Below are 11,339 nucleotides of genomic sequence, written 5' to 3' on the forward strand. Positions count from 1 at the left end.
TTACTCATTAACACGACTCTCATATAACAACGAGAATCAAACACACAATATTATGACAGGAAGTGACTCGTCTTACCTTGTGGTATACTTATGCTTTAGGGATATGATTTGTGACGGATAGGTAAATCAGAGACAACACAGCAAATTCAATCACAGAATAAATTGGAACTAACTAACCATCATTATAAATTTACAATACTGTGTTTAAATTTAAATCCTAAACTTGAGATAGAAAATAGAAATCAACATGGATAGTAATTTTATCTAGTAACTAAATATTGAGCTAGATGTTCTTATGATCTTCGAGTAACAGATGCCAGACGAGCTACCAAATCATCATAGTCAGGTAGATTAGGATGCACATGCCTTGCACTTCCTGAATCTAATGAAGTTGCTCGTGTATAATCCTTTGATTTTACTGCTTCTACATTTGTATGAACATTAGGAAGAGATTTTCCTCTGACATGTGATGAAGTACCACTTCTTTTTTGCCCTGAATCTACTTCAGAAGGATAAGCTTTAGGATCAGATATTGATTGGTGATTTCTCCTCCTTGTTGAAATCAGGGTTTTCTTTTCTTTGACAACCGGTTCATGAAGATGCTTGCTTGATTCCTTTTTTGGTACAGCTTCAGAATCTGTTATTGTTTTCTTTGAACTTGGTTCACCTTGTTTGAGGTAAGGTGGAGGAAAGAGCCAAGGGGAAATTGGCCTCTTAATTTCCAGTACTTCATCCTCAGATACACTTCCGAATGAACTTGAACTAGCCTTTTGGCCATCGTGAGATGACGTGTCGGTACTTGTTTCATCATCGCTGCTGCTACGGTACATCACCGAGTCATCGCTTCGATCCTTTCTTCTCTGAAATTGTTTAGCAGGCTTAGGCCTCTCCTGCAACCAAGTCAAATTGCGAAGTCTAATCAAATTTCAGTTGAAACAAATGATCCATTTGATGATAAATAACTGAATTCGAACACTTACTTCATGTAATGAAGGTTGTGTATTATAAAGTCTTTGCTTCAGAGTCTTGTCATCCCACTTTACAGAGAACTCTTGTGCTATATCATGTAAGATTCCAATCTTCGTTTCCCTTGCAGGTGGATCTCTTCTCAATTTCTCAACCAACTGAGGAGAAACAATTCCTTAAGTAAGTATTGAACACAAAGATATGCTCCCAAATAAATGCATTCAACAAGAGTTATGGTTTATGCACATTGTTTTACCTCTTTACTTAGAAAAGGTTCAAGGGAATTCTCAAATTTCTCAGCAAACAAAGCTCTGAGGTCTCGCAACTCCGGCAGATCAGCGAATCTTGCTGCGGCATACATCAATGATGGTACAGCTTCCTTGCATTCATCAGGGCAAATCCTGTATAAGAATATGCAAACATGATCAAGATGCTCTTGTTAACATGCCTGTTAGAAGTGTACAGTAGAAATTACAGACAATTGAATTGAAGGCCCAATATTCAATTAATAAACCACTCAGAATAATAGATAAGCATTCAAAACAGAGAAAGTCATGCCATTTTATGTAGTGGATGAGACATTATTAAATGAGAAACTCAGCTATAAATATAAAAAATTAAAAACAGTACAGCAGAATATGTTAGTGCATGTGTAAAGAAGCATACCTCTGCTTAGTTAGGTCTTCAAGATGATCTGATATACTTTCAATAAACTTTGCAATGAGCTCATAGCAGGATAACTTATTTTGCTCCAACACAAGCTCTTCAACCTGATTCAAGTACAAAGATTTAAGACTTGATGCTTGCAATTTCCTAAAAAACTTAGGACAAGCTTCCATTCCAGCATTCTTTTGAAAAAAAAGTTTAAAATTTTCAAGATACATTACTCAATCTTCTCATATAGAATAGAGAGAACTCTAATCTATAGGGTTTAGACCACAAATAGAAGAAATAATCTAAGTTGAGTGATTTAAGAAACTAAATGAGTAAACATCTGTAAAATCAGAAGTACCCTTTTGTATGCATCGAAATCAAAGCCAATCCTAAGAAGCTCAGCAATGTCACTCTTCATAAACTTCACACGGGCACTCATCTTCTTCTCTGCTATATCCAGACGCGTCTTTATAACCTTCACATATGATATGCTATTTTTGTTCCAAAGTCCAAAACAAAAGAATCAGAATGAAAAATAAAAAAACATTCCAAAAAGAAAAGGCAGAGAACCAAAGCATCAATGCTTCCATGTAAGAAGAAGAGTAAAAGTTTCAGGGTTAGTGATATACCATTTTGAATAGAATTTTGGTTTCAATAGCCAACGAAACATTTTCATCCGAGAATATGAAGAGATCAAATTGGCTGAAAAGGGAAGTGGCTTTTTGTGTTGGATATCTTGGAGGCTATGTTGTGTTTAAATATTGCTGTAAATTCAGAATGAACATCAAGTTACTCCAAGAATCAGCATTTAGGATTCCTCAAAGAAAAGAAATGGAGAACTCACCAAGTGAAAAAGATTACCAAGGAGGTAACCCGGAGAGCTGAGAGGCTAAAAAGGAAGATAATTTTAGCAGGAGAAAAGGGAATCAAAGTCACAGAGAAAATTGCATTAAAGGGTGTCTCTGAAATTTGCAACCAAAGCAAGCGACAATGCAATGTATTTATAATGGAACAGAGAGAAAGAGTGTAAGTTATTATGTTACACTTATAATAGAAAGAAATCGTATTTTTCCAATTAGAGAAGATTTTATTGCATCAAATTCTCACTGAGAATCATTATCAGATAGATGATTTAAAGTGAGAATTTGCATTATAATTCCAAATGAGGATTTGATGCAATAAAATCTCCTTATATCGAAAGACATAATTATATTATTATAACCTGTATAAAAGAAGAAGAAAAAAGTGGAGAATAGAGGAAATTTATGGCACACACACAAGATGTTCATGTACCTGAAACGGTTTTAACTAGAAGCTTGACGGTTAAGGATGTACTATGATAGATGGAATAAATCACGTGATAGATGGAATAAATCCATTTAAATTTTCATTGTATATCAGGATGTTTTGATTAAAAAGGGCACTTTAATTAATTGTTTACATGATTGATGGCTGTTTCTTGGGAGGGAATCATAAAAGGAAATGTGGTCCTAATTAGCTTCACATGCAATTGCAAAATTATGGGGCCTATTCAATTCAAATATTCTTATTTATTTTCTTTCAGTAATCAATCCCATATATAATACTCGGAAAATAAGGAAAAGTCTCAAGTTTCTTCTTCTAGTGATGGAGAAAGCAGAGTCAAATTGCTTGAAAAAATGCTTACTAGTTTTCTACAACACAGACACAGCTGTAAACTAGCCTCACAGCTGCGTGACCCTTGACTTCTTCCTGCTTTATTCATAATGTTCACCTAATCACTTTACTTAGATGTCAAGTAAGCTCTGGCTGCCACAATGAGGCCCATAACCAAATGCAATGTTCTAAAGCGTGGAAACTTTTGGATACAATTTTTAATTCACCTGCACGTTATAAGGTTATGTTAAGGACTTAAGGGTGAATATACTTGTTGAGCCACTGGACCTTAGGCATAAGCTAGGTCAAACGAACCCTAACTCGGCTGCTCTATAGTACAAAGAGTGAGAGCATACTACTTTCATTTTCCTATGCCTCCTCTTATAATATGAGTCATTGATTACATAATAAAGTGGATATAAAATTGTACCTTTTATAACTCCTAATTTCGGCATTTATTCTCAACCCCTTGATTCGAGGAGTAATCGGCTCTACCGCTCGTCGTCAACAAGTCTACAATAATTACTTGCTACATTTATTCATTGTCTTAATGGAGCATTCAATTCATACTGCGAATACTCAATCGACGGTCGGTTGACTAATGCATCCCTAACATGAGCATATTTTCAGTACTGCAGTAGTACTGAACACTCGATACATCCCCTTCAGGTCATTCTTCCTAATGTAACAACAATACTAAATGATGACTTATGAAATTATATGTGTCACATGATTTTATAAGAAGAAAAGAGTTCGGAGAGAGGAAATGTAGTAGAGCAGAAGGAAAAAATAAAGGATCTAAAAATTTGTTTATTCATCTTGAGGTACGTATTAATGAATAGTCTCTGAGGGTTAGCTTGCGTGGTAAGAGCTAGTGACATAAGGGTTGAGAGGGATTGAAGCGTGAAGGGGTCAGAGTTCAAACCCTGGTGAATGAACTAATTTACTAACATTATTAACTTGACCTATAAAAAAAACTTAACATTGACCTATAAAAAAAACTTATGAATGAGTAAATTTATCTATATATTTGTTAGTGCAGAACGAAATTGCTAACTTCCTCTAATTGGCTAATTAACTTCACATAACTTTTTTTACTTTGGTCAACAACTTCACATAACAAAATTGCACATGAAGAAAAATAAAACCTCCTACCTTGACTAGAGAAGTGAGTGCTTCGTGCAAATCTTAGCTAGACTCACAGGGGCTAATGCCGCGCGTAAATCAGCCCATATGCCACAAAAATTTGTTGGGCTTACTCAGTTCTTGGACAAAACTTGGAAGATGTAAAAGTTGATAGTGCGTTTTTTTTTTATACATTGGAAAACAAGAGTATATTTATTCAGTAATGATTTTTAACCATTTTAAAAAAAAAGAGATTATTTTGCAGAAATATTAAGAAAATTTTAATTAATTTGTGTTTCATTGCACTAATTAAAATCAATTTTTATCTTCTCTCTTACTTATTTATTATAACATATTCTTTTGATAATTTAATAAAAATTGTTTTTTTCAAATAATTTTTTTAAAATAATAAATTTCTTAAAAAGTGGTAATAAACATCCTAATTTTTTTAAGTAAACAAAATTTTATTTAAAAAAGAATGAAACAAATGTCTGTCATTAAAATGGCTGAAAAAGCGAAATTGACACTCATACTATCTAAAATGTGATGGCATGGAAGAAACTCAATCGTTTTAAGGGCGCATAGTTTTTTTTTTCTATCATTATACACATCGAAACGAGATTTTTTTAAAAAATATAAAAAAAAATGCAGAAAAGATAAATATATCCCTTTGGTTGATGAAATCCACAATGCATGTGGATTGATAAATAAGTTAAGTAACCTGACGGATAAAACTAAAATGATGACAGGGAACAACAGCAGATAATGTGTCTACTGAAACATCAAACATCTCCGCTTAAGGCACGGGAAAATGCCCTTTCAAGTTCCAAACAACTATCACTGTGTTACCACATGGTATGCCTCAAAAAGCACATTCATTAATCGATTCCCTGCACTCATCAATATCCGCAATTATGCTTCTTCACTCAACAAACTCATGTCCTGAATTAACTAACTTTATGAAGAAACACCTGAAACCCAACATGCTAACTAATTAACTACCAGACACACCTCAACATGGTGATGAGAAAATGGAAGAAATGGTTTTCTCGGTGAAGAAAATCGCGTCTCACTAATCGGTCCAAGTCGAGGTTGCGGGGAAGCAAATTTCCGTAGTAGAGAATTGTTGTCAGTGTTGCTGCAGGTTCACACACTAGTGATGTTGCCAGCTTCACTAGTGAACGCAGCATCAGGGGCATCACAATCTGCAAATGTAAAAAGCAACAACATCAAACCAAATTATATATATTCTAGTTTCTTTGCCATTGAAACATTCTCTTTGACATTGTGCTAACATTAAATTATCAGAGTTCACAGATAAAAGAACACTTATTGGAGTTTATCTACTCACTAAAATAGGTACTCCTACTAAATAACCATCCAAATGGGCTCATAAACATAGAAACATGCCCAAAGAACTAACTACAAACACTCAACACGTTTACCGAAGTCTTAAGAAATTGAGTTTCGTCTAAAATAACTCATGTTTAGATAGTGTAGGACTTTGATTTCTCAAACACAAAGCTATGTGTCACAATAAGAGGGGGAGGTAGCATACCATGATTAGTGTCGTGTTGGTGAGGGAAATTGCAAGAGAGGATTCATGTTGGTGATGAGGGAGTGGCTTTTTTGTGACAGCAAAAGGAGTTGGGGTGTGTTTGGTAGAGAGGAATAGATTCAAATGCAGCGAACTTTTCTGATCGTACCTACCCTTCAAAGCTGTCTCTAGAATCAGTATGTGTGCTGTAAAAACTGCAAAATGCTTAATGTGGCTCAGATGAATACCAACATTACATATATAAAAACAAATGGCCTCTACAGTGAAATAAGTGCTACCAGCTATTGGGCTTTGTTGCTGCTAGCATCGGGCTTATCGACGCCTCACTGCCTCACTTTGGTTTTTAACAAATACAAGAGACAAACATGAATTTGATAAATTATAGGGAAAAAAAAATGTTTAGTGAATGTTTCACATTGACTAGAAATTATTTTGATTGCAGTTTTAGTTTTCTGTATTTAAATTGTTTTTAGAAACTGTTTTTAAGAAGAAAAAATAGAACTATTTGAATGAAATGTAACCAGAAAATATATTTTAGTTGTTCTGGTATTTTAGTTTTTAAAACATATTTTAGTTGTTCTGGTATTTTAATTTTTGAAAACAGGTTATAAAAATCAAGTTTTAAAATCTTTCATACAGTTTTCAAAAACTATATAATCAAACATGTCCAATCCATAGGATTGCTTTCGAATGACAACACCTATCTTAAAAAATGGTCCAACCTAAAAGTCCCTACTAAGAGTGAAAATAGGTTAGGTTTTGTCTGGCACAAGTCTAACCTTTATTTTAATTTTACAGTCCAAGTATGTCTTGTAGTTTATAGATCAAATTTTAAGATCCAACCTAAGTTTTTAAACGGTCTATTAGCCTGTTTATAAGCATAATTAATAGAAAACATCCTCTTAAATAAACTAACGGGCTAATAGGCCGCAGATAATAGATCAACGGTAGAATAAGACTTCCTACCTATCATTCCATTTTTATTTATTTATATTATCAAAAAAGAAATATTATATAAACTAACTAATCTATCATGTTAAACATACTTTTTTTATAATCTGAATCTAACATTTTTAACTAGTCAGGTTTTTTTAAAGGTCTAAGTATGACATTTTCAATAAATATGTTAGGTCATATGCCAAAAAACCCTGATGGGCCGTCTAGTATAGTTGCATATCTTGTCCCTATATGTCTCCACCAACATGAGTGGCTATCAACCTTTTTCTTTTCGAAGAAAAAAATGCAATCAACAAAACATAAGGAAATAAAATGTAAGGAGTATTTGCATAGATTTTATCTTTATAAATTCTTTATCAACTTTGATATAAACTTCATTTGAATCATATAAAAATTAAAATAAATATATGATTTAATGTCTGGTGTGGAATTGAAGGGATGTACATGGGTTGGGTTGGATGGGTTTTGGTCAAAATAAAATCCGAACCGATCAAAATTGTATGGGTTGAGTTAGGTTGAATTTTACGAATTTCTTCTTCGGACCCGATCCGAACCAACCCGACGAAGTTCGGATTGGGTTGGATGGATTGATTGGGTCACTATATTAAAATAATAATATATCTGAAATATTAAAAAATCTTGCAAATATTATTATAAATTCAGAAAAAGTTATAAAAAATACTAAATATGTTATAATACTCAATAGCATGAAAATGACACAAAAAATTATACCAAATAGCATGAAATAATACCACATAAATGACATATAATATCATGAAAACATAAAACTTCATTATCAAATGACATGAAACAATCTAACATAAATAGTACCTAAAAAGTGAAAAGCAACACTAAATGTCATGTCATTACACCTTGAACTTAGATGTCTCCAACATGCCAAATAATATATATAGACATGTAACAAATAACTACGAACAAATACTCTAAGTTCAAATATGACAAATAACTTTAAATACTTAAGTCTCAAAGTTTCAAAAAGTCATTACTCCGACACTAGCACTTCAAGTATGAGTAAAATTATAAAAAAAATTATTATTATATGTATGGATTCTGGGTTGGGTTGGATGGATTTGAACTGAATCCGAAATCTGATCCGAACTTGGTTGGGTTGTAGTAAAATCCATCTGATTAACCCGATTACCCGATCCAACCCGCATTTTTTCTATTGGATCGGATTAGGTTGGACGGGTTCATTGGATCTACCGGCCATGTTCACCCCAGGATGGAATTCTTTAACAAGTGTGTATATAATAATAAATTCTCTTCATATATTTATTTTATTTTTAAAAAATGTCCTCGAGTACTCCGAATTGAGAGTTGAAGCGAGAACCAAAGCATGAAGTGATGAAACTGTTGTCCATCTCCGCCAATTGTTTTAATTCTATTTGCTTGTTTCTTGGCAAATCCAGTAGTACAGCATGCACTTTGTACTATAAACAAAAGAAGAGGAAAACAGTCCCCATCATTATGGATCTTAATTAATCTGTAGTTAGTACGTACCTACGATTAATAAAATTTATAATGGTTTACTAGTATATTTGTTGGTAGCAAACTCTAAGAGAGGAGAACTACCGTAGAAATCTGTGGGTACATAGGGAAAGTAACACTCAGATAAAGAAGCAAAAGGCTAAAAGTATGGTTGGCTGAGAATGACAAAACTGTTTGCTACCTCGCAGTAAAAAAACAATATAAACCAATACATTTTGTTTAATCCACCCTTTATAATTTTAATATGAGTAATATCAACAAATTTAAATTGTTTACGGAGTATTATTTAACCGAACTCACATACAATTTATTTTGTAAATTATCTTTGCATGAATATAGTATTTATAAGTACAAATAATTATATAATAACAATAACTGAATTATAAGTACACATTTTTCTTGAATTTGTGTAAATAATATCATTAATCCACCTAAAATATGGTTATACCTCCATAATATAAGTTCGAGAACTCAACTATAAATACGGCATAGAGTGAACACTATATCTTTATACCTCCATAATTTTATTAATTAATAATTAAATACCAGTTATTAAAAATTTAACTAAAAATGATGTGGATAGAGTCATGTAAGCTTTCCCGCCCCCGTCATGACTCTTTCCTCTGAACAAGGAAAGTAGGACTTGCATATTTACAAATTACAACCATGTCCTCTTGGTCAAGAAGCCATTGAAGATTATGTGGCTTTGGATGAGGATTTGCAGCAAATCCTAGCTTATTCACTAGCCTAGAGCTAGCCACATTGGTGAAAACTAGGCATCTTTTACGAAAGATGTTCTCTATTTGGTTACCTCACCATCTATACTAGGTAATAGTCTCCTAAGAGCCTTATGATCTCCCTCTAACAATCTCTCATCCCTCGTTGAAATGTTTCTACTTGGAAGTAGAGGATTTTCAAAAATTTATCCTTCAAAGTAGAAAACTTCTTATATCTTTTGAATTGTTCCACCTTGATAACTTGATGGACAAGCTCTTGAAGGTCAAGATAGTTGTGGAGCTCAACACACCTCTTATTTCTATGTGTAACCCATTGAGAAAGCGCACAATGAGTGCATCCTCATTTTAATGTAGATTATCTCTGATCAAGAGCATTCCCAATGGCACCCATATACAAGCATGGGCCCTTGGATGAACCGTTTGAGCTTTTGAAGGAGCACCATATGGCAGAAAGAAAGTACACATTTTTGAGACATTTGAGCTTCTTTGAAGAAGAGATATGTGCTTCGTAACTCTTCTCTTTAACTAGTCTATCCCTCCAATATTATGCAGTAATGAAAACTTGGGTTGTTCTAATTTTATGGCAACTTTTGAGTTGTTCTACTTTATGTTCCTACTCTAAGTAGGCTTCTACACCGCTTTAACCATGAAATGGAAATTTTAGTTCACTATCTTTTTCAGCTTTTTTCTCTTTTTTCTCACTAAGAACTATAAAAAAATCACCATCTATCTTCTTTTAGCACACTCTATTATTTTTCATCTCTTATTTTTTCCTTTGTCACGCTTTTCTTTTGTATCTAATTGCATGGTCAACTTTTGGATTTAAATGTTACAAGTCCATGAATATGCAAGACCTAGGAGAAAGAGAAGAATTGCTCCTATACAATAGCCATCACAAGAAGATACGATGCAAAAAACCAAAAGAAAACGCAAAAAACAAAAGCAATAAAAAACACCCCTAAAGAACCACTTCAAAGGATCCTATTTCTAGCCTAGAGGATCATCCAAAAGATCCTATTTATAATGATGCACAAACAAGCACAGCAAACATGTAGGGATCAACCAAAGGATCTCAAAAGAATGTCCACAGTCCACTTACAAGAGAAAAAAAAGTACAAAACTATATCCTAATACAACGGAACTACTACAAAGTACAAAGATTTGATCCTAGATACAATCTAAAAAGAAAAGTTACAATGAGAATTCCTAATACAAACACACTATAACAAACAATACAATTGTAAAAGGAGAAAATAAGAAAGAAAAACTAACTAAATGGTAAAAATGGAAAGCTAGTGAATAGTCAACATGAGAATCTTACTTTTTCTTTTTAATTTTCTCACTCATGCGCCACTCACACTCATTCATGTGTCATACTTTTTATGATTTTTTCTCTATTGAGCACTCTTTTCTTCCACTCTTAACTTTTCCACCTTTTTCTCAAGAAAAACCACACTAGAAGATGTAACTAAGTGTGAGATTAAAGGTGGTCTTGTGGAGTCTCTTCAAACACTCTACAAACTTCAGAGGTCAAACGGAAAATAAACCAATGACAAAACAATGGATAGCACAAAGACAATCAAGAAAAGCTCAACAAGGAATAAGGACTACCAAGAAGCCAACAAAGAAAAACACACATGGAGTTAGACAATTATTTTCCCGTTTCAGAAAAGGTTCTCAACAAGGCAATGTTTGTGTATCACATACCCTGGACATATATTTTCACTAAGGCACCATCTCCAACATATATTTCACTAAGGCACTATCTCCAACTCGGTTTGAGGCTGTAAGGGACAAACTCAATGCGATCGACAAGATTACTCTTTCTCTCCACCTTGAGTTTGAGGGGGACTATTAGAGAATAAAGTTAGTTAGTTATAGTGCCAACTGGATGTTACTAGATGTTGTTAGTTGTTGAGTCAGTTTACTCTTGGTAACTGCTCTATTAGTTAGAATTAGTTCCTGAATTCAGCAAGCTTCTCTCACTCCATATATTAAGATAGCACCTCTTGTATTCGGTTAGAATATCAATAACAAAATTCAATTCAGTTTACTTTTTTTTTCCTCTCTAAACCTGGTTCTCAATAGGAAGAACTTGAACTCTCCCTTGCGTGTGTGATCAGAGCATGGAAACAAGTGCAAGAAGTGAAGAGCTTACCAAAAATGAATAGAAAATGAAGTCTGGAGGGTTACCGCCT

General features: G+C 33.6%; 1 protein-coding gene across 1 annotated transcript; it reads right to left on the minus strand.

Annotated features, from left to right (window-relative positions):
• Positions 1–143: 143 nt before the first annotated feature.
• On the minus strand, positions 144–6,159 carry LOC130745876 (uncharacterized). The gene is made up of 9 exons (XM_057598281.1): positions 5,939–6,159; positions 5,392–5,585; positions 2,465–2,509; positions 2,250–2,384; positions 1,979–2,111; positions 1,633–1,736; positions 1,223–1,367; positions 981–1,124; positions 144–890 (listed from the first exon to the last, which is right to left on the minus strand). Exons 4-9 carry the CDS (start codon positions 2,294–2,296, stop codon positions 294–296), a joined length of 1,170 nt encoding a protein of 389 aa, XP_057454264.1. The 5' UTR covers positions 2,297–2,384; positions 2,465–2,509; positions 5,392–5,585; positions 5,939–6,159; the 3' UTR covers positions 144–293.
• Positions 6,160–11,339: the final 5,180 nt, after the last annotated feature.

Source organism: Lotus japonicus, chromosome 3, assembly GCF_012489685.1.
Source record: "Lotus japonicus ecotype B-129 chromosome 3, LjGifu_v1.2".
Taxonomy (NCBI): Eukaryota; Viridiplantae; Streptophyta; class Magnoliopsida; order Fabales; family Fabaceae; genus Lotus; species Lotus japonicus.

Coding starts and splice junctions, on each gene's coding strand:
- LOC130745876 (XM_057598281.1), bottom strand. CDS start 2,296: ATGAAAATGTTTCGTTGGCTATTGAAACCAAAATTCTATTCAAAATG. Junction 2,112..2,249: donor CCAAAATTCTATTCAAAATG/GTATATCACTAA, acceptor GAACAAAAATAG/CATATCATATGTGAAGGTTA. Junction 1,368..1,632: donor GAAGACCTAACTAAGCAGAG/GTATGCTTCTTT, acceptor ATTCTTATACAG/GATTTGCCCTGATGAATGCA.